This window comes from Danio rerio, chromosome 12 (genome assembly GCF_052040795.2).
Source record: "Danio rerio strain M-AB ecotype USA chromosome 12, GRCz13ab, whole genome shotgun sequence".
NCBI lineage: Eukaryota > Metazoa > Chordata > Actinopteri > Cypriniformes > Danionidae > Danio > Danio rerio.
This window is the reverse complement of record NC_141032.1, coordinates 51087501-51112500: the sequence shown is the minus strand read 5'-3', so window position 1 is coordinate 51112500 and position 25000 is coordinate 51087501. Positions and strand designations below refer to the sequence as shown.

The 25000-nt window shown below is 37.2% G+C and overlaps 1 protein-coding gene across 1 annotated transcript in view; it reads left to right on the top strand.

Moving 5' to 3' along the window:
• Positions 1–3292: 3292 nt before the first annotated feature.
• LOC141376894 (testican-2-like) overlaps positions 3293–25000 on the top strand; it is a 25589-nt gene continuing 3881 nt past the window's right edge. The window contains exons 1-7 of the mRNA XM_087277077.1: positions 3293–3726; positions 15502–15547; positions 20297–20411; positions 20831–20936; positions 22434–22578; positions 22883–23002; positions 23982–24200. Of these exons, the coding sequence (XP_087133203.1) occupies positions 3397–3726; positions 15502–15547; positions 20297–20411; positions 20831–20936; positions 22434–22578; positions 22883–23002; positions 23982–24200 (1081 nt within the window). The 5' untranslated portion in view covers positions 3293–3396. The remainder of the gene's footprint in view (positions 3727–15501; positions 15548–20296; positions 20412–20830; positions 20937–22433; positions 22579–22882; positions 23003–23981; positions 24201–25000) is intronic.

Sequence of the window (25000 nt, the reverse complement as noted above, 5' to 3'; positions counted from 1 at the left end):
TCTGGACATTGGATGAGAGTTTGTGATTTTTCCTGTTTTTTGATAGATAAAGTAGTGCATATGTATATTTTGTGTGTGTGTCTACATGTAAAAAATAATAATATATATATATATATATATATATATGTATATATATATATATATATGTATATATATATATATATATATGTATATATATATATATATGTATATGTATATATATATATATATATATGTATATATATGTATATATATATATATATATATATATATATGTATATATATATATATATATATAAATATATATATATATATAATTTTTGATTATTAATATTTTTTATATAAAGAAAAAACATGAATAACACAAAAGTGCACATGTGACAAAGTAATGTATATACACTCACTGGCCACTTTATTAGGTATACCTTATTAGTAGTCACATCCATGATGCCAATCTCCCATTCCACCACACCCCAAAAGCTGCTCTATTGGATTGAGCTCTGGTGACTGTGGAGGCCATTTGAGTACAGTGAACTCATCGTCATGTTCAAGAAACCAGTTGGAGCATCCTCTGTAAACCCTAGAGATGGTTGTGCGTGAAAATCCCAGTAGATCAGCAGTTTCTGAAATACTCAGAGCAACCCATCTGGCAGCAACAACCATGCCACGTTCAAAGTCACTTAAATTTCCTTTCCTCCCCATTCTGGTGCTCGCTCTGAACTGCAGCAGATCGTCTTGACCATGTCTACATGCCTACAGGCATTAGGCTGCAGCCATGTGATTGGCTGATTAGAAATGTGCATTAACAAGCAGTTGGACAGGTGTACCTAATAAAGTGGCCGGTGTGTGTGTGTGTGTGTATATATATATATATATATATATATATATATATATATATATATATATATATATATATATATATATATACATACACACACATTATCAGGCCTTACAGAATAAAACAAAGACAAATATTTTAAATACTGGCTATTATAATAAATTCATATCAGTCAAGTTCTTGATACAAATCACATAATCAGATAAAGAGGAACTTGCAGACAGACTCATCAGGTAGGATTTCTCTCTATATCTCTATATTGCTCTTCTCCTGTTGATCAGCAGTGTTAGTGATGTTCATGATCTCACAGTGAGCCGCTTGAACTCAATAATCTTTCTCTTTCAGCTCAGCAGACGCTCTTATTCACTATAGAGAGGCAGTGAACTCGGCCCACTCAATAAATGAGTGTTAGTGGAGGCCGTAGGCTTTATTCAGCCTCCACAGCTCATTCACACACACACACACACACACACACACTACTTCATCAGCTGTTAGATACAGTATGGCGAACATAAATCAATTGTGGTCATCCTCAAAGTCGCTTGGTGATTTCCAGAAATATCATATATGTTATTAAACTATTATAATTATCATATTTTATTCATGACCTACAGAAGATGTAAACAGTATTTAATAGTGTTCGTTGCTGCAGATTGATCACACAGCACAATGTTAAACTCTGACACCTGTACGGCACTCACGTACATTAAAAATAAAGGCCACGACTGAACACAGAGGACGATCTCTAGTGATCTCCAAACCTATACAGGAACAGTCTTGTGCTGCAATCATTGCTCAGCAATCTCATCAAGCGAGGTTCATTTATCAAACAACTGAATAATGACTATAACAATGATGTGGTTGTTAAAAGGTTGCACTTATCTTGTGTTGTCAATAAGCTCATTTGTATAGTCCCCATTGGTGTGTGTGCACTGGTGTGTGCGGTGTTTGTATGTTTGTTTCCTCTTGAGAACACTGAGGGTCACTGGAATTGTTATTTTAGGGGCAGCAAGTTGAGAAGTTCGCCAAGCCCTGCAATAGCACATGATTACTCTCATATTATTATTATTATTATTATTGGTGCTTAGTTAGAGAATAGCTTTATTACACAGCTCTTTGGAATACTTGATTCTGATTGGTCAAATTGGCTCTCTGGAATACTTGATTCTGATTGGTCAAACTGACTCACTGGTATTCTTGATTTTGATTTGTCAAACTGGCTCTCTGGAATACTTGATTCTGATTGGTCAAACGGGCTCTTTATAATTCTTGATTCTGATTGGTCAAGCTGGCTCTCTGGTATTCTTGATTCTAATTGGTCAAATTGGCTCTCTGGAATACTTGATGCTTATTGGTCAAATTGGCTCTCTGGTATTCTTGATTCTGATTGGTCAAACTGACTCTCTGGTATTCTTGATTCTGATTGGTCAAACTGGCTCTCTGGAATACTTGATTCTGATTGGTCAAACTGACTCACTGGTATTCTTGATTCTGATTGGTCCAGCTGGCTCTCTGGTATTCTTGATTCTGATTGGTCAAACTGGCTCTCTGGAATACTTGATTCTGATTGGTCAAACGGGCTCTCTGGAATACTTGATTCTGATTGGTCAAACTGACTCACTGGTATTCTTGATTCTGATTGGTCCAGCTGGCTCTCTGGTATTCTTGATTCTGATTGGTCAAACTGGCTCTCTGGAATACTTGATTCTGATTGGTCAAACGGACTCTTTGGAATTCTTGATTCTGATTGGTCAATCACAACATTTGAAGGTATGTTATTTCCAGTGATTTATTACACAGCTCTCTGGAGTTCTTTGGTAATCTCTGTGCTTTTGGCAAAAACCATTTGATGATTTAATGTGATGCTCACAACAAAATTAGCCATTTTATAGACACTGAAGGCAAAACTATGCAAACCCTGAATCACAAAACAAGAAATCTTGGTAGGAATGAAAAAAGACAGAAAGCAGTGATATACATGTCATAATAATATCTCAATAATTCTAGATGTTGTTATTACGAAATAACATCTAGTCATTTCGGCATAATTAAGTCGGTATTAGGTGTTAAGTAATTATTACAACATTATATCTCATTATTTTGATGTAGTAGGCCTATTAAGTAAATTTTAGGACAAGATATCTAGTTATTTTGAGACATGAAGTCATATGACATGGCTAATATCTCCTAATAACAAAAATAACGACTTTACATCTCAAAATAACAAAATATTTTGTGGGAATAATGAGATATTTTCTTTTTTCTCACTGCTTTCTCTTTACAAAAATCTAATTTACATATATTATTGAGTGCGGGCAAACTTTTTGAGCTGCTTATTAAAAACTGCATATAATAATGCTGAATATATATATATATATATATATATATATATATATATATATATATATATATATATATATATATATATATATATATATATCGTTGCTATGATATTCTATCGTATGTCAATGAATACCGTAAGGTTACCATAAAGGTGTAAAAGCCTTAATAGTTGCTTTTCCATTAATGTTAAATCAAGTATCGGACAGTATTTGCTAATCAAAGGTCATGATTCATTGATGAGTGTGAACCCGGTGACGCGCATCACTCTCTCTCTCTCTCTCTCTCTCTCTCTCCCTCTCTCTCTCCTCCAGTTTCTCCGTCGCTCTTCACCTGAACGGATCTTCCTCCTCTTCGCGCGTGTTTATATTTCTCCTCTTCTCATGATGATGATGATGATGATGGTGAAGAGTGTGTTCTCCGGTGCTCTTCTTCATCTGCTGCTGTCGGTGATGTCGGTGTTGTCGGTAAACACCGGGAGTCTCCTGGAAGACCGGCAGCAGTGGCTCTCCTCGTCTTCCGTGCACCGATACAGCCGCACCGTCACGCGCTGGAACCGCTTCAGAGACGTGAGTACCGCCGCCACACACACACACTTACACACACACACACACACACACACACACACACACACACACACACACACATTAAATACTGCATTTACATTTTAAAACACTTCTGATTTGTGAGCTGTTTTCCTCATAAGAAATTTACAGGTGTTCCTATACTTGTGGGGACATTTGCTACACACTAGGTACACAGCACACACACTTGCAAAGCTATCCTTTTTCTATTGTGCAGACTGTTTATTGTCTGCATTTAATATTCTTAAAAATATTTTATACAAGAAACACACACAAGCATTCCTGAAAACGTTTTCACAGTTTTTCTACTGTATAAACAGCCTCACCGGCCACTTTATTGGGTACACCTGTCCAACTACTTGTTAATGCAAATTTCTAATCAGCCAATCAGAGTATTTCAGAACCTGCTGATCTACTGGGATTTTCACGCACAACCATCTCTAGGGTTTACAGAGAATGCTCCGACAAAGAGGAAATATCCAGTGAGCGGCAGTTCTGTGGGCGCAAATGCTTTGTTGATGCCAGAGGAGAATGGCCAGACTGGTTCCAGCTGATAAAAAGGCAACAGTAACTCAAATAAGCACTCGTTACAAGCGAGCTCTGCAGAAGAGCATCTCTGAACACACAACACGTCCAACCTTGAGGCGGATGGGCTACAGCAGCAGAAGAGCACACCGGGTGCCGCTCCTGTCAGCTAAGAACAGGAAACTGAGGCTACAATTCACACAGACTCACCAAAACTGGACAATAGAAGATTGGAGAAACGTTGCTGCTCTGATGAGTCTCCATTTCTGCTCACACATTCGGATGCTCGGCTCACAATTTGGCCTCAACAACATGAAAGCATGGATCATCCTGCCTTGTGTCAGCGGTTCAGGCTGGTGGTGGTGGTGTAATGGTGTGGGGGAGATTTTCTTTGGGTCCATTAGTACCAATTGAGCATCAACGCCACAGCCTACCTGAGTATTGCTGCTGACCATGTCCATCCCTTTATGAGCACAGTGTCTCCATCTTCCGATGGCTACTTCCAGCAGGATAACGCAGCATGTCATAAAGCTCAATCATCTCAGACTGGTGTCTTGAACATGACGATGAGTTCACTGTACTCAAATGGCCTCCACAGTTCTGAAGGCAATAGGGGTCCAACCTGGTACTAGTAAGGTGTGCCTAATAAAGTGGCCAGTGAGTGTATATCTAAACCCAGCCCTCTCAGTAAACTGCAGATTTTTCTCTTTGAGAGAAAAAAAAACTCATTGTGAATGATTTATATTCATATTGATAAATGGGGACAATTTTGGGGACATTCATGTCCTCATAATTCAGCTTCTCCTTAATATCTGCATCATACCCATGGCATTATACAAGTTTGTGTTCATATGACTCAACCAAAACACACACACACACACTGATAATAGAGAGTGTGTGCTTGAGTTTATTTCTGTGAGAGAAAGACAGCTTGGGACTGTCAGTCAGTGCAGGACTTACTCAGGTGACAGGTGTGTGTGTGTCTGTGTGTAAGAGTGTCTGTGTGTGGGTGTGTATAGTATGTGTTTGTTCGTGTGTGTACTCTCATTAGATCAATTTTATAGCTGGTTACGGGCTTGCTTTTGTCACTAACAGGTGTTTTGTACAAGTTTATTTGTGTGTTTGTGTGTGTGTGTGTGTGTGTGTGTGTGTGTGTATGGTGTGTGTTGCTCTACACGTTGCTAAAATCAGCTCATTTCTCATTCTGAGCACACACACACACACACACACACACACACACACACACACACACACACACACACTGGTGTCTTTGTTCCTCTGCTGAATCTCATGGGGATGAGTTAAATCTGCACCTGTAGAGTCAGAAATGAGCATCAAATGAATCTCGCTTCTCTTTCTGAAAGCCTGAGTATAACCTCAACAAGATTTATCCTCAACTCACACACACACACAAACGCCATATGCCAGTCTAGAGATGTATGTGGTGTGTGTGTGTGTGTGTGTGTGACATGTTTATTCACACTCCTGTAACACTGTAATCGCAGTGTCTGTCAGCCTCATGCCACACTTCTGTACAGTAAATTGTGTGTGTATATATATATATATATATATATATATGGGCGTCACAGTGGCGCAGTGGGTAGCATGATCGCCTCTTAGCAAGAAGGTCACTGATTTGAGTCCCGGCTGGGTCAGTTGGTGTTTCTGTGTGGAGTTTGCATGTTCTCTCCGTGTTGGTGTGGGTTTCCTTCGGGTGCTCCGGTTTCCCCCACAGTCCAAACACATGCGCTATAGGGGGACTGATCAACTAAACTGGCCGTAGTGTATGAGTGTGTGTTTGAATGAGTGTGTATGGGTGTTTTCCAGTACTGGGTTGCAGCTGGAAGGGCATCCGCTGTGTAAAACAAATGCTAAATAAGTTGGCGATTCATTCCACTGTGGCGACCGCTGATTAATAAATGGAGTAAGCTGAAGGAGAATAAATGAATAGCTATCTCTTATTAAGATCTGAACTGCTGATTAGTGGTTATAAAGTATGACTTCATTCTACACCTCTAATCCTACCCAAAACCTAAACTCAGCCTGACTAACTATTATTAAACAGCTAATTATTAGTTTATTACGCTAGTAGTGTTAGTTATGGTTTGTTAATTGTGAGCTAAACGGAAGTGTTAGTCAGATTTGTATATCTCTTGTTTGTGATGCTGCCATGTGAGACGGATCGCTGTACACTGCGGTTTTCAAAGTCTAAGACAGTGGGCCTCCCTTTTGCCTTTTGACACAACTTATCCATTGGCGCCCCCCTCCTCCCAAACACGCACACACACACACACACACACACACACACACACACACATATATATATATATATATATACAGAGAGACAAGCATTAGCGCAGGGAGTCATTAGTTGAATGAAGCTCTTCTTCCTCTGGCGTGGGCTTGGCTTATATGCCTCTCCCTCTGACGAGGTCCAGCTGTGAGCGATCCGGTGTTAATGAAGATCCAGCTGGGGTGGATCTGCGACCAGGGCGACGTGGCATTTGTGTGCTCGCTACATTCCCCCCCCCTTAGCGTCGTCCTGGTCCTGGGTTTCCTGCGGAGGAAAGGTAAAGTATTGAGAGGGGGGGGTAGAATGTTTTGACAGACCTGCCTATCCTGACCAGAGCCTTGAGAGACCGTCAGCGTTTCCGTGGGAGGCCCCGGCTCGATGTTTTACCGTGAAGTTATAATCCTGGAGCGACAGGAACCATCTGGTGACTCGAGCGTTGTTGTTTTTCGCAGTAGCCATGTCAGACTGTTAACTCACTTTTATCATCATTTACATGAAAGTGCAATTATTTACGGAGTAATAACAAGTATTTTAATATAACGTTTTTAAAACTAGGATGATGGTTCAATATGAATAGAACAGATCCAAGAACTGTCCATCCCAGTCAAAACAGTGGAAGTTTAGCGGGTCTCATGCTGTCATTAGCCAAAATATCTTGACAAACCACACATGAATGTTGTGGTTCATCAGCTGGTCCTGTCCACGTGAATCCTAAACTCAAATACTGATCATCATATCGTCGTCTTTTGGGTTTAAGCCCTGAACTTGAAGGCTTTGAATCGGGGGGTCTCAGAAACCGATCCATTGTATTAGCAGGCATATATCTGTATTGGCGGGCTTGCCAAACAGAAGCGAATTCACAGCTATGGCCTTCTGCACTGTTAACCCTTACTGTAGATTATGCAGTAAATAACTGTAAAATAGCCAGTGTTTTGCTGTAATAAAAGGAAACAGTATTTTACTGTAAAAGGAGCAGGATTTGTATGAAATTTTGTAGTGCAAAGAATAAATTACAGTAATTTACTTTATGTACCCATTACAGATGGTTACTGTGATAATAAATGGTAAATTACTGCTCAACCATTATTACCCCATGTACTCTGATGCTTTATGTTGCTATATATATATATATACTGTTCAGTTTTGGTATGTGTATGGTCAGTATTGAGGAGAAAGTGAGACAATGCATTAATGATAAGCTAAATTTCTCTGCAGCCATCTCTGTGTTTTCTTTGGTTCCTTTTATGTTTTTAACATTGAGTATCAGGAGTCAACCAATGTCAATGTCACAGAGGTAATTAAAAGGTAAAGATATCGACGAGATGCATTTATAGGCAAAAATATTCACACAGAGCAACCAAATTATCACAATCATTTTTATAACTTTGTTTACTTTTATTAACAAATTATTATTTTAATTTGTTTATTTAAGCTTTTAAATTGCACTTTAAGCTGAATATTAGTATTTTGCTAAATAACTAGTAAAAATGTGTTATTTATAAAAATATCTTAAACAGCACGTACATACATTTTTGCAGAGACTCAATTAATTTGTCTGGAAAACTTCAAATGAAGTAGGTAAAAGTGGCATTAACAGTATAGTATAAAGGCTTTCCTAAATAAATGTATTAATCAGGTTATTTTATTTATTTATTTATTTTTATTACTACAGGTTTGGAACAACATGTGGATCAGATTATTTATTATTATTATTATTATTTATTTATTAATTTTTTTGCTTTGGATGAAGTTTTTATATTTTTATTGTTTTTATTCAATGATATGTGCATGATTGTGATAAATGTAGGCAATTCCTTTGAAAATATGCTATGCACCAGGGATGTCAAACTCCTGAAGGGCTGCAGCCCAGCAGAATTTAGTTCCAGCCCTGCTTCAGCACACTACCTTTAGATTTAGTTTGATCAGGTGTGTTTAATTAGTATAACTGCACTGTTACTCTGTAGATTGTGCAGTAAATAACTGTAAAAAACAATTATTTAGGCATCACCACACACTCCCACAGGCTGTCCGTCTAATTCTAAACACAAAGGTGTTAGAAAGAGTTTTCAGAAAATGCCGGCCCTTTAAGGGAGCCAGGTGTTTGATTTGTTTACTGCTGAGTGTGCTCTCTGCTATGTCCATCAATTGAGATGTTGAGTCTGATATGTTTTAGGCTTTAAATAAGAATCTACAATGAGTAAGTAAAATGTGTTCAAATGTTTTTGAGGGTTTCTAAAATAAGGATATGTTTTAAGTTATACTGTTGTTATCTTGAACTGTGTACTTGAAAGCTACATTGTTAGCTAGTTAGCCTCTCCTCATATAACTTCTTACATTACTTTTGTTTAAGTACAGTATATGTATTTATTGGATATTGCATACTGCCATAATGTACAGATGCTAACAGTTGTTTGTATCTTTCTGGCAACTAAGCCAAAATTAAATTCCATCATCTCTGTAAGGTAACATGTGCACATCATCACAGGGAATCACAAAAACATGATACACATAGCCATCCACACACAAAAGCTCCCCTGTCCGGTCCCAGGTTGTGAGTTTGTTGCTAAGTATTTTTCAGAGCAGTGTTTCCACCTATGAATTTATATTTGAAACAATAATAAAGTTTGTTGTCATGAGATAATTATAACAATAAAAGATTGGATCCTTTGGTTTTTCCGTGTTGCCAACTTTATTTTTGTTTTCTACAATTATTTTAAACTTTTTATTGAGAGTTGACAGTTTTTAATTATTTAAAACTTTAAAATAATTATTTTGTGTTTTTTGCTGTTCAGTTTTTTTTTTTTTTTTTGGCATGGTCAGCATTGAGGAGATAGTAACACATTTCACTGCAGCACTTTGTGTGTGTGTGTTTATTGGATATGTGATTGTGATAAATGTTGGCAGTTGCTTTAAAAGTATTGCTAATACCAGGGGTTCTCAATCCTGATCCTGGAGATCTGCCTTCCTGCAGATTTCAGTTGCTATCCATATAAAACACACCTGAACCAATTAATTAGGACCTGAACACCACGTGGTGTGTTTGATATGGGTAGCAACTGAAATCTGCAGAACAGAGTTTAGTACCCACCCTACTTCAACATTACCTGTAGAATTCTAACAAGCCTTAATTAGTTTGATCAGGTGTGATTAATTAGAGTTACAGCTTAAAGTCCCGGTCACACTGCACTTTTCTCCCTATAGACTTCCATTCATACACATGTGAGTACTGCAGACCTGGAATGATAGCTCATGCGACAAATTTCATAATTTGCAGCATTGGAAAGTTCAAGCTTGGAGAATGCTGAATGCGAAATCACATCATGTGATTGCTTGAGACCAATCAAAGATCAAAACATTACCTCTCTGGCTTGCTTTTTCAATCTCTAATTATTTTGTTTAATTCCACTCCTCACTTTGTTTAATTCCACTTCGCAGTGCAGTATGACAGAATTTTGCTTGCTCAAATGTTAGTGTGACTGCAGCCTTACTGTGCAGACCTGTAATATGCAAGACAATATTTATATCTGCTGATTTCTTAATTTTGTTAAACATTTTCTGTTATTTATTTGTTTGGTGCCAAAACAATAAAATAAATTTGTCTGAAAAATTTTATGCCTTCTATTTTTAAATAACAGCTAAGAATACTGATTAATTTTAGTAACACTACAATAACTATATATGACATACTATTAATGTGTATGCAGTATAGTGCTGTGATTTGTAACACTACAGTACAGTAATTAACTGTGCACAGTTTCCAGTTAGTTACCACTGCTGCTCTATTACAGTAATTAACTGGCAACACTGTTGCCAGCTACTCACTGTATCGGTTCAGTTACAGTAAATAACTGGCAACACTGTTGCCAGCCACTCACTGTATCGGTTTAGTTACAGTAGAATACTGGCAACGCTGTTGCCAGCCACTCACTGTAATGGTTCAGTTACAGTAATTAACTGGCAACACTGTTGCCAGTTACTTACTGTAACCAAACTTTTACAGTGAGTAGCTGGCAACAGTGTTGCCAGTATTCCACTGTAAAAAACCCCGGTAAGGTCTAACAGTGTGGGTAAAAAAGGTTTTCTTATTTTTGACGTATTATTTTTTTTTTAGCTTTGTTTAATTAAAACGTTTAAATATAATAAAAATACATATAGTAATTAAACTTAATAATTATATTTTAATTATATCATATTTTTCCCGCGCCTCCCCTGACATGCTCTGGCGCCCCCCAGGGGAGGCGCGCCTCACACTTTGAAAAAACCCCTGCTGTAAAACATATCTGTTGATGAACAGCTTCTGTATTTGGTTTGTTCAGGTTTATTTGAGATTGTGAACTGCATTATGGGTAGTTGCCCTCTGCTCTGTCCAGTTTTGATGTTGAAAATGCAACTCTACAGTTTAACAACGTGACCTTTAATGGCATTTACGTCATTTAAAATAATAATATAATGGATAAGAAATAATATCTGGAGAAATAAGTCTTTAAAATAACAGGAAATGTGCTGCAGTTTATTACATGGTTTCTGTGGTGTAGTATACAACACCAACACCAAATTAGTCAGTAGAAGTCACATTTTCATGGTTAAAAGTTGTTGTGAAGTAAGATTAAGATGCCATAATGCAATTCAAAATTCAATTCAATTCAGCTTTATTTTTCTAGCACTTTTACAATATAGATTGTATCAAAGCAGCTTCACATAAAAGATCACAGTAAATGTAAACAGTGTAGTCCAGTTTTCAGTGTCAGTTCAGTTTAGCTCAGTTCAGTGTGGTTTAATAATCACTACTGAGAGTCCAAACACTGAAGAGCAAATCCGTCAATGCGCAGCTCTACAGATCCTGAACCGTGCAAGCCAGTGGCGACAGCGTAGAGGGAAAACCAATTGGCAAAAGTGAAGAATTAAAAAACCTGGAGAGAAACCAGGCTCAGTTGGGCACCACCATTTCTCCACTGGCCAAACGTCTTGTGCAGAGCTGCAGTCAAGTCACCGGAGGCAGGAAGCTGGACCTCAGCGAAGACTCATCTGTCCCTGGAGCATCACAGGAGTCAGTCTCAAGCTCTCCACTTGATCATCACAGCAGCTGCTCAGGATACGGCCTGGTCCAGGATTATGGAAACCTTGGGATCATCTTGTCGCTGGTCTTGGATTGAATCAGTGACTCTGCATAGTCTGAGGGCCTCTGGATGAGTATCCCCAGGAGGAAATAGAGAATAATGAGAATAATTAGCGTAGCTGCTGTTCATAGTGTATATAAATGAGATGCAGAAACCTGTGTGGAGCACAATCATGTATAAGTGATGCACTGATATGCTTTACTAAACAGACAGGTCTTTAATCTAGTTTTGAACTGCAAGAGTGTGTCTGAGGCTCTGACATTATCAGGAAGGCTATTCCAGAGTGTAGGAGCCATAAATGAGAAGGCTCGACCTCCTTTAGTGGACTTTGCTATTCTAGGTGCTACCAGAAGCCCTGAGTTTTGAGATCTTAAAGAGCGAGTTGGATTGTAGCGAGACAGAAGGTTGGTTAGATAAACAGGAGCTCGATTATTTAGAGCTTTATAGGTGAGAAGTAATATTTTAAATTCAATACGAAACTTAGCAGGCAGCCAGTGTAAGGAGGATAAGATTGGGGTGATATGATCATATTTTGATTACACTTTACAATAGGGTTCATTCGTTAATGCATTTACTAACATTAACTAATCATGAACAACACATGTACAGCATTTATTAATCTTAATTGAACATTTACTAATGCATTATTAACATATAAACTCATGCTTGTTAACATTAGTTAATGCACTATGAGTTAACATGAACTCATATTGAACAACTGTATTTTTATTAATTAACGTTAACTAACATGAACAAATACAGTAGTAAATGTATTGTTTATTGTTTGTTCATGTTAGTAAATGCATTAAGTAACATTAACTAATGAATCTTATTGTAAAGTGTGGCCCATATTTTCTAGACGTGGTCAGAACTCTGGCTGCTGCATTTTGCACTAGCTGAAGTTTGTTAATAGAGGATGCTGGGCAGCCAGCAAACAGAGCATTACAGTAATCCAGCATAGAGCTCATAAAAGCATGGACTGTCAAAAGCATTAATAAATGGGGGATAATAAAAACAAGAATCACAAAATAAAGTAAACTGCTGATTTATGGATATTTCTACAGTCTAGGCTTTTGGAGTAAACGTAATCTGCGCTAAAGTTCCAACAGAAATCAGCTTTTCTGCAAATGAAGCTGAGACTCTGCAGAACTCTTGACTCGACAGACTGACAGCCGAGGCTCTTCTGAGGGTCTGAAACTGACAGCAAATGTCTTTTCTGCCAAAAACATTTGTGCATCGCTGCGTTTAGTGGACAGAATCTGCTGGGTCATCGCTCCGCTTTCCTCAATCACTGACACAATCAATCTCTGAATCAGCAACAAGAACATCACAGCCGCTAATGGAGCTGTTCACACACACACACACACACACACACACACACACACACACACACACACACACACACACACACACACACACACACACTGCACTGTAAAATATCCACATATCTGCAGTTTTTCCTGTTTTGTAATTCATGTTTTTATTATTATTATTTTTAGCCGTGTAATAAGCAGGATAAATGACATCCAGGCTGGTTGTTTTCACAGAATAAACCCTTCATTATTTTAAAAGAGTGCATCGCTTCACATTGGACAGCAGATAAAACTCTATAATCTGCAATAACATCCTCCTGGATCTCCTTTACTCAATATTCAACAGTACTCAAACCCCCAAACTGATCACGTTTCAGTGTCAATCATGGTTTGCTTCACATTTCTCTGATTCTCCTGGGTTTTGTCTGCATTGGACATTTCATCTCCTCAATGCTACAGACTGTTGTATTGATTGTGTTGCCAGAAGCACGCACAGATGTGGGAAATTCAGATTAGTATGCAGATGCAGCGTGAGGCATGCAGGTTTTATTGGGTGGAAATTCCTGCAGAGTTTCCCAGTAGGATTCAATATATAAATAACAACATTATAATGAGAAACAGCTGATGGCATTTACTGTTCCGTGATCAGCATCCTCAAACACACATCTCCAGCTTTCGTGCATGAGGAAAACACACATCTTTACTGCAGAAAAGTGCATTGCATTTAGGTTGCAAATGGAGTGTGCAGGATAATGTGTTGACTAGTTGTGTTGAACCAAATTAAGATATCTTTAATGTTTTAGTGTGAATTATTGTTGATGAAAGACTTATTTGAGTCAGTATTTGCTGAATTGTTATTGGTGCTTTTTGTCACCGATTGGGGAAAAACTGTGTGAAGTCTTCAAAAATGTAATATGTGTATGGTTTATTATGTTTCTTTATTTAATTCTATTTGACTAATTGTAATAATTTTAATAAATACTACAAATGTTATTGTTTTGTTTGAGTTTGGAGTCAGTCAGTAGTAGGAAGAGAAGTAAATAGTAAATATTTTATTTTTATTTAGTGATTAATTTGGATTTATTTGATTAATTCATTATTTTTTACCTTTTGTTTTCTGTTTTTTCATAAATGTATTTATTTTTATTATTTTATTTATAGGTACATCAATTCATTCATGCATTCATTTATTTATATTATTTATTTTATTTTATTTTACTTCAGTTACTTTTAAAATTTTTGAAATTTAATTTATTTATTCATTTGTTTATTTTTATTTTAGTTATTTTAATTGATTATTTAATATTATTTTATTTATAAATTTCTTCATTTTTTAAACTATGGATTCCTTAATTTTTTTCTTAATTTTTTAAATTAAATTAAATTAAATTTAATTTTGAAATTTGCATTTCAAGGCTCATCTTTTCTGAAAAGGGTGACACGGTGGCTCAGTGGTTAGCACTGTGGCCTCAAAGCAAGAAGATTACTGGTTCGAGTCCCGGCTGGGTCAATTTGTATTTCTGTGTGGAGTTTGCATGTTCTCCCTGTGTTCCGTGTTGGTGTGGGTTTCCTCCGGGTGCTCCGGTTTCCCCCATAGTCCAAACACATGCGCTATAGGGGAACTGATGAACTAAATTGGCCGTAGTGTATGTGTGTGTATGTGTGTGTGTGTGTGTGTGTGTGTGTGTGTGTGTGTGTGTGTGTGTGTGTGTGTGTGAATAAGTGTGTATGGGTATTTCCCAGTACTGGGTTGCAGCTGGAAAGGCATCCGCTGTGAAAAACATATGCTGGAATAGTTGGCGGTTCATTCCGATGTGGCACCCCCTGATAAATAAGAGACTAAGCTGAAGGAAAATGAATGAATGAATGTTTTCTGAACGTGCATCATTGCTCCGAGTGAAGGTTTATGTTAAAGTGTTGACTTGCGTAAAGTGTGTGTGTGTGTGTGTGTGTTGCAGTAAAATCCCTCAGCTCATATTCACACACATCATATCAAGAGATGACAATTAAAGCAGAAGTGAAGCGCGACGCTGCCCTCTTTCAGCAGTTTATAAGTGTGTCCCTCTTTTCTCTCTCTCTTTTTCTTCATGTCTGCTTCTCTACCGGCCTCCCAATGATGAAGGAAGTGGAGGTTTGTATCTGTTTGTGTGTGTGAGAGAGAGTATGTGTGTGGTTTTGTGTCAGAGAGAGAGAGAGTGTGTGTGTGTTGGTATGTGTCTGAGAGAAGGAAAGAAAATGTGTTTGTATGTTTGTTTGTTTGTGTGTGTGTGTGTGTGTGTGTGTGTGTTTGTATGTGTGTGTGTGTGTGTGTGTGTGTGTGTGTTTGTATGTGTGTGTGTGTGTGTGTGTGTGTTTGTGTGTGTGTGTGTGTGTGTGTGTGTGTGTGTGAGTAATGTTATTTTGAGATTGTGTGTGCAGTAAAGGTTGACTTTTTCCTAGTCCATAATTTGTCATATGTTGTGTTTTGTGTGTGTGATATGTGGTGATTTCTGTGTGTGTTGTTTCTCCTCAGGATGATTATATCCGTACACTGGAAGCGCCGCAGAGTTCAGATGAAAGTGAGTAACTGAACATCCTTTATTATCATCATCATCATCATCATCTCATAATCTCATAATCTCACATTGCTTGTTGAAAATAAAGCCTACGTCAATCATATTTATACCTGTTTATATTAATACATATCTGGGTGTTTTTACATCACTGTAGTGCTTTCATGAAGACCTTCTTGCTGTGAGGCGACAGCACTACCTACTGCGCCACTGCTTCGCCCCTATTATTATTATTATCGTTTATTTATTTTCCTCCGATTTAATCCTTTATTCATCCGGGGTTGCCACAGCAGAATGAACCGCCAACTATTCCAGCATATGTTTTACACAGCGGATGCCCTTCCAACCGCAACCCAGTACTGGGAAACACCCATACACACTCATTCACACACGCACTCACACACTACGGCCAATTTAGTTCATCAATACCCCTATAGCGCATGTGTTTGGACTATTGTTTTGGGTTATTTTGATACCGGTGCTAAATCGATACTTTTAAAGCGGTACCGGTGCCAAAACGGAGCTTGAACCAATACTTTTTAGCCACAAAATTATTTGACAAAAAAAACAAAACATTTTAATCATTATAATTGAACAATCTAAATATATATTTATCATAAGTTTAAAGTAAACATCAATTCATGTTTTATTTATCTGAATTGCTTTAATGTATTTCTTTTGATCATTTGTTTGTAAGCATGAATGCAAGATTTGCATTATGCTATCAACATTCCATTAGCTTACTACTAACCTGTGGAAAAACCTGTGGATCCATCAACGTTATTGCATCACCAGCCTATAAATGTTTCCTCCGCAGTGGTCCTTTAAGATAATCTAAAATCACCATTTATGTGGTAGAGTCTTGATCCGAGCACTGTCTTGATCATATTAAAATCAGAGTATTGGTGTCCATGTAAACGTACTCCCTGAAAGTGCCAGATGATGCCACAAGCTGTCAGAGAGAGTCCCTTCCTCACCTTTAAGTTGATTCCATGAGCCCTCACACAAGTTTGATGTGTTACACGCAACTATTGTAAAGCATCTGCTGCATGTTGGCGTGTCAGAATCCTTGCTTGTTAAATATAGCCATAGTTCAAGCAAATTAGATGAATGTAATCATGCGTGTTGAAGGGAGCTGCTCACCGCATGCGCCGTATTGCACGCTTTGCTTTCTATAAGAAACAAGAACAAACGCCTGACATCGCTGACGCTGTTAAGAGTTAAATATTTAGAGATGGTGTGACAACGCGTACTTGTCTGTGCCTTTGATGCACCCCTTGATGCTTCTTACATTCTTTTCGAAGTGCCAGTGGCACCGGAATTACGCACTGAAATACATATGCCGATTCAGTTCGGTGCATATCGCTTACAAAGGTACCAGTGCCATAATGGCACCAGGTTTCGGAACCCAACCCTAGTTTGGACTGTTGGGGAAACCGGAGCACTCAGAGGAAACCCCACGCCAACACAGGGGAACATGCCCTAACCCTAACTCCACATAAAAACACCAACTGACGCAGCCGGGACTCGAACCAGCAACTATCGTCACAGTGCTAACCACTGAGCCACTGTGCTGCCCCTATTATTATTAATAATAATAATTCAGAGTGAATGTGCAGCACTAAATCATAACATTTTACAGGCTTTTGTCGAATGTTTTCCCGAGTATTTCTGAAGCTTGTAAGTGAGCTGTAAATCATATTGCTCACGTTACCATGGAAACACCTGCAGCATCCAAAACACTGCATCACTTACTGCCTAAAATACATAAGATTTACACTAGACATGCTGATGTTTAATAATTCAGTATATTGTGATAATGCACATGCACGATATTAAATAGGCATAGGTGATTTAAATATTGCAAATAATTATTCATTATTTAAACCCATGTAGTGCTTTTTAAGAATATTCAGATTTGTCATAACATCACCAAATGATCAAGATTTCTTAATAAGCTCAATCTCACTTATTAATCTGGCCTAAATATATTGCATGTTGAACTATCGATTGAAATTAAAACATTGAATTATAAGGCTGTTGTATGTTGAGAGTGTATTGTCCTCCTCAAACGTCTCCTGTGTGTAGCACTAGTTTCTTCCACATCTCCTCCATAGCCTTCTGTTGGGTTTTGAGGTGACTTTTGACGATTGTAGCTGTGAAATGACTCTGATCATTCAGCGGAGTGATATGGAGCTGTGATGCTCTCAAAACTGCCTGAACTACATTAGCTGTGTGTTTATTTACATATTAGAATGCTCATCAGCCAATCAGAATCCAGCCTTCTCTGGAATGACATGTCATATTTAGAACACTTTTGAAACAATGTATCGTTGTTTGTCTAGTTGTCAGAGTGACATTATCATCATCATCATCATCATCATCCTATCAGATTCACTGTTTGTTTATCAGTCAATAATCTGATTACATGTTGTATATTTTCTCCTGCGGTGTCTTGTCGCTGGTGTGTGTGTGTGTTTTCTAGGCAGTAGATGATGTGTGTGTTGTTGTCGATCAGTTTAGCAGACATACAGCAGATGGTGTGTTTTCTGCAGTCAAAACCTCTTCCAGCTTCAGCTCTGCTTGCTCTTCTTGCGTGTTTCTGCTCTTGTTGAGTTGTGAATTATTCATAATCCTCGCAGACACAGATCAAAAGCAGTGCAGCGCTTCTGTTTGCCATAAAAGTGCTTGATGAGATATATATGTATACTCTGAATCTGACTGTTCAAATGTAACAGAGAAATGAGACACACTTGAACTGTTTTATAGAGTCAGCAGAGGATTTTCAGCAGCTTTAGATATTAGAGAGTCTACATTAAACATTCAGCGTCATCTTTCATTCTTTTTACTGGTGCTCTGTTAAGATACGAATTGTTTTATTTTTAAATTCTGGTTTTGTGAGTTATTTAGGGCATCAGATCTTTTTTTAATATCACAGTATTCTTTTGGAAAAATTAGTTTCAAGTGCAAACTAGCCTTTTTCCCCTCCCTAAGTTCAATTTAAAAAAAAAATTTATATATAATATAATTTATATTAAAAAATGGTTTATATAATGTTGAATTTTAAATCTGTATTATTAAATATATTTAATATTAATATTTATATTCATTGAATAAATTGAACCAAATACAAGGAATAATTTATTATTTTACATTTAAATCTTGATTTTGATTTCATATTTTCATAAATAAATAAATGAATAGATTTATAAAATATAGTTGAAGTCAGAATTATTAGCCCCCTGTTTATTTTCCACCAATGTCTGTTTAATAATATAATATAATATAATATAATATAATATAATATAATATAATATAATATAAAATAATATAATATAATATAATATAATATAATATAATATAATATAATATAATATAATATAATATAATATAATATAATTAATATAATATAATATAATATAATATAATATAATTAATATAATATAATATAATATAATATAATATAATATAATATAATATAAAATAATATAATATAAAAATATAATAAATTATAGAATTATATAATAAAATATATAATATAATATAATATAATATAATATAATATAATATAATATAATATAATATAATTAATATAATATAATATAATATAATATAATATAATATAATATAATATAAAATAATATAAAATATAATAAATTATAGAATAATATAATATATAATATAATATAATATAATATAATATAATATAATATAATATAATTAATATAATATAATATAATATAATATAATATAATATAATATAAAATAATATAATATAAAAATATAATAAATTATAGAATAATATAATAAAATATATAATATAATATAATTAATATAATATAATATAATATAATATAAAATAATATAATATAAAATATAATAAATTATAGAATTATATAATAAAATATATAATATAATATAATATAATATAATATAATATAATATAATATAATATAATATAATATAAAATAATATAATATAAAAATATAATAAATTATAGAATAATATAATAAAATATATAATATAATATAATATAATATAATATAATATAATATAATATAATATAAAATAATATAATATAAAAATATAATAAATTATAGAATAATATAATAAAATATATATTATAATATAATATAATATAATATAATATAATATAATATAATATAATATAATATAATATAATATAATAAAAAATAATACAATTAATATAACTGAAGGAATATCATGGTTATAATTATTTGTAAATAGACACATGATGTCATTTTTATATGGTTTTTTAATACAATACTGGTCTATATTTTAAGAACAATAAAAAGTGTCTTTTACTCAACAAGCCTGCATTTATTTGATCCTAAACACAGCAAAAACAGTAAAAATCTGAAATAGTTTTACTGTTTAAATCAATGTATTCCATTAAAATATATTTTAAAATGTAATTTATTCCTGTGATTTAAAGCAGATTTTTGAAGCATCATCACTTCAGTCATTACCTTCAGAGATCAGTCTAACATTTACATTTATTTCTACAGATAAACAAAGCAATAATGGATCATTTTAGCAGAAATAATCATCAAGCTATGTATTTCTCTTGCAGTTCAGTGGCATCATCTACATTCTGTGAATAATCCAACCATCAGAACTCAGCTCTTCACACTGATTTCATCCAGCACGTTCACAAGTAAAGCTGTGTGTTCATTAAAATCTGAATATTGTGTGGATATAAACATGCTGTGTGTGTGTTTCTGCTGTTTACAGGTCTGGACACCACCAAGGATCCGTGTCAGAAGGTGAAGTGCAGTCGACATAAGCTGTGTGTGGCTCAGGGCTTTCAGAAAGCCATGTGTGTGAACCGCAAGAAACTACAGCACAGGTCAGAACACACACACGCACACACACTATACCGTGTGTAATAGTCATTATTCTGTGTATTAGTGTGTTTGTGAGAGTATTTGTGTGTGTGTCTGTCTCTGTGTGTTTCTCTCTCTATGTGTGTGCCAATGTGTGTGTGCATGCATTTATGTGTGTGATTATATTGCCAGTGTGTGTTTATATCTGTGTGTGTGTGTGTGTGTGTGTGTGTGTGTATGTGTGTGCATGTCTAACGTCTGTTTATATCTATGGTTTATATCAGTGTTTATGTGTGTGTGTTCATGCATGTGTGATATGCATGTTTCTATATGTGCTTATATGTGTTTATATATGCCTAACTTGTGTGTGTGTGTGTGTGTGATTATATATGTAAGGTTGTGAAGGCACTGATTGTGTAGTGTTGTGTGTGTGTTGTTGTAGAATCAGAGAGTCATCACTGAAGCCTCATGCTAACAGCTGTAAACCCTGTTCAATGACCACAACTACACCTGTGTGTGGATCAGACGGACACAACTACGCCTCTCAGGTACACACACACACACACACACACACACACACACACACACACACACACACACACACACACACACACACACACACACGCATGCATACACACACACACACATGCATGCATATACACACACATGAATATATGCACGCGGACACGCGGACGCAGACACACACACACACATATACATACACACGCACACACATGCATGCATATACACACACACACACACACATGAACAAATGCACAAGGACACACACACAAACACACACACACACACACACACACATGCATGCATATACACACACACATGAATATATGCATGCGGACACACACACACACATGCATGCACGCACACACACACACACACACACATGAATATATGCACGAAGACATACACACACACAAACGCACACATACATGCATATACACACACACACACACGAACATATGCACGTGCATACATACGTTCATATGCATATAGACAAACACATACACACATAGATGCATGCATATACACACACATGAATTTATACACACGGACATGCATACACACACACACACACACACACACATGCATGCATACACACACACACACAAAAACATACGCATACATATGCACCACACACATGCATACACACACAAAGACATACGCATGTACACACACAGACACACACATCCACACACACACACACACACACACATAAACATAAATGCATAAACACACATGCATGAACGCATACAGACACAAACACATTCATACAAATAAACGCGCATACACATACACAAAGCCATGCACACGCACACGAGCAAACACATGGATGCATATACACACACACACACGAAAATATGCACGCGGACACACACACATGAACATATGCACGCGGACACACACACACACACACACAGGAACATATGCACGTGCACACACATGTTCATATGCATATAGACAAACATATACACACACAGATGTAGGCATATACACACACATGAATATACACACACACACACGCGCGCGCACACACACACACACATGCATACACACACACACACACATACAAACACATATACATGCATACACACACATACGTATATACTCACACAGACACACACATGCATACACACACAAACATAAATGCATACACACACAAACATACATGCATACACACACGCATGCATACAGACATACACATACATATACACAAACAGATGCATTTACACAAACAGACACACACATACACATATGCATACATACAAACACACACAAACATGCATAAAACAAACACACACACGCACACATGTTGGTATTAATGGTTTGTGAGGACTCTCCACAGGTGTAATGTATGATATACAGTAAACACTGCTTATTACATGACTTATTACAGCCTGTGCATTCATCACCACCAACAACACACACACAAACACACACAAACACAGTGTGTCCCTGTATATTTATGTGTGTATGCATGCATGAATGTGTGTGTGTGTGTGTGTGTGTGTGTTCACTGTGTTCAGTGTAAGCTGGAGCAGCAGGCGTGTCTCTCAGGGAAGGATGTGTCTGTGCTCTGCTCTGGTCTGTGTCCGTGTATCAGCGCTGGACTCCCTAAAGCAGAAGCCAAGATCAAGAGCAGCGCAGAGACGCCCGGCGAACACCACACAGGTCAGTGCACCAATATCAGGCTGTCCAGGGGTCACGGCATTTCGGGAACATCGAGGAGTTTTAAAACATCTTTAAACAAGTCAGAGAATTAAAAGAAGAGTGTGTTATAGTGTGAACATATCAGAGTCCCGCAGACGTGTGCAGAGTGCTGTGGGCTCGTGTCAGAGAGAGTTCACACATTCATCATTCATGAAGACCAGACAGTTCAAATATTAATGCACCCGAGTCAGTTTATTGCATTATTAATATTCCACTGCTGCATCATTGCCACTCTGTGTGTGTATGTGTGTGTGTGTGTGTCCAGAGGTGTGCACCGGTCAGGATTTGGCTGATTTGGCTGACAGACTCAGAGACTGGTTTCAGCTTCTTCATGGAAACTCCAAACAGAACAACTCTGGAAGACAAGCGCACGGCACAGCCTCAGGTGAAAACACTACACACACACACACACACACACACACACACACACACACACACACACACACACACACACACGCACATGCACACTGGCCCTGCTGTCTCAAACTCAACCCTTTAAAATCTATAGAGTATATGTGTGTGTTTGTGTGTGTGTGTATGCGCGCGTGTGTGCGTACGTGCGTGTGTGTATGCGTACGTATGTGCGTGCGTGTGTGTGTGCATTTGTATGTTTGTGTCTTTGTGTATATGTATATTTGTGTGTGTGCATGTGTGTGTGTGTGTGTGTGTGTGTGTGTGTGTGTGTGTGTGTGTGTGTGTGCGCGCATGTATGTGTGTGTCTTTGTATATGTGTGTGTGTGCACGTTTGTGTGTGTGTGTGTGTGTGTATGTATGTATATGTCCCTGTGTGTATGTGTATATTTGTGTGTAGGCGTGTATGTGTGTGTCTTTGTATATATGTGTTTGTGTGTGTGTGTGTCTTTGTATATATATATATATGTGTGTGTGTGTGTATTTGTATGTTTGTGTGTGTGTATGTATATGTCTCTGTGTATGTGTATATTTGTGTGTGTGTGTGTGTGTGTATGCATATATGTGTTTGTGTCTGTGTGTATATGTATATGTATGTGTGTGCATGTGTGTCTGTATGTGCGAGTGTGTCTCTCTGTGTCTGTGTGTGTGTGCGTGCGTGTATGTGTGTCTGTGTGTATGTATGTATGCATATTTGTGTGTGTGTGTGTGTGTGTGTTTGTGTGTGTGTTTTTATGCATTTGTATGTTTGTGTCTGTCTGTCTGTATGCATGTGTTTGTGTATTTGTGTGTGTGTGTGTATGTGTGTGTGTATGTGTGTGTGTGTTTGTGTGTGTGTCCGTGTTTTATATATGCCTGTGTGTGTGTGTGTGTACATGTGTTTGCTTTAAAGATGCCACGCACGTATGCATGCACACGCACACACACACACTGATCTCTGTGTCTCTCTGCAGTGTTTGACAGGGGTCTGGTGGCCGGCTGTAAAGACTCCATCGGCTGGATGTTCTCCCGGCTGGACAGCAGTAATGATCTGTTCCTGGATCAGTCTGAGCTGGCGGCTGTGAACCTGCAGAAGTACGAGGTGTGTATCGAAGCGTTCTTCAGCTCCTGCGACTCCTACAGAGATGGACGATTATCCACCGCCGAGTGGTGTCTGTGCTTCTGGAGGGAGAGTGAGTGTTTATTACAGCTCCGTTATTACTATTACACACACACACACACACTGAGGACTGAAGGGAGAGTGCTCTATTATTATTACACACTTCAGCAGCAGCTGATCATGAGGAAGATTTATAAGGTTTAAAATGAACATTGTTTAGTTACAAAATGTGCACAACATGATGAATACAAAATATTTATAAATATGTACATAAATACAAATTACAACACACCGGCCACTTTATTAGGTACACCTCACTAGTACTGAGTTGGACCCCTTTCGCCTTCAGAACTGCTTTAATCCTTCATGTCAGAGATTCAACAAGCTACTGGAAATATTGCTCAGAGATTTTGCTCCATATTGTCATGACAGCATCACACAGTTGCTGCAGATTTGTCGGCTGCACATCCATGATGCCAATCTCCCGTTCCACCACATCCCAAAGCTGCTCTATTGGATTGAGCTCTGGTGACTGTGGAGGCCATTTGAGTGCAGTGAACTCATCGTCATGTTCAAGACAGCAGTCTGAGATGATTGAGCTTTATGACATGCTGCGTTATCCTGCTGGAAGTAGCCATCAGAAGATGGAGACACTGTGCTCATAAAGGGATGGACATGGTCAGCAGCAATACTCAGGTAGGCTGTGGCGTTGATGCTCAATTGGTACTAATGGACCCAAAGAAAATCTCCCCCACACCATTACACCACCACCACCAGCCTGAACCGCTGACACAAGGCAGGATGATCCATGCTTTCATGTTGTTGAGGCCAAATTGTGAGTCGAGCATCTGAATGTGTCAGCAGAAATGGAGA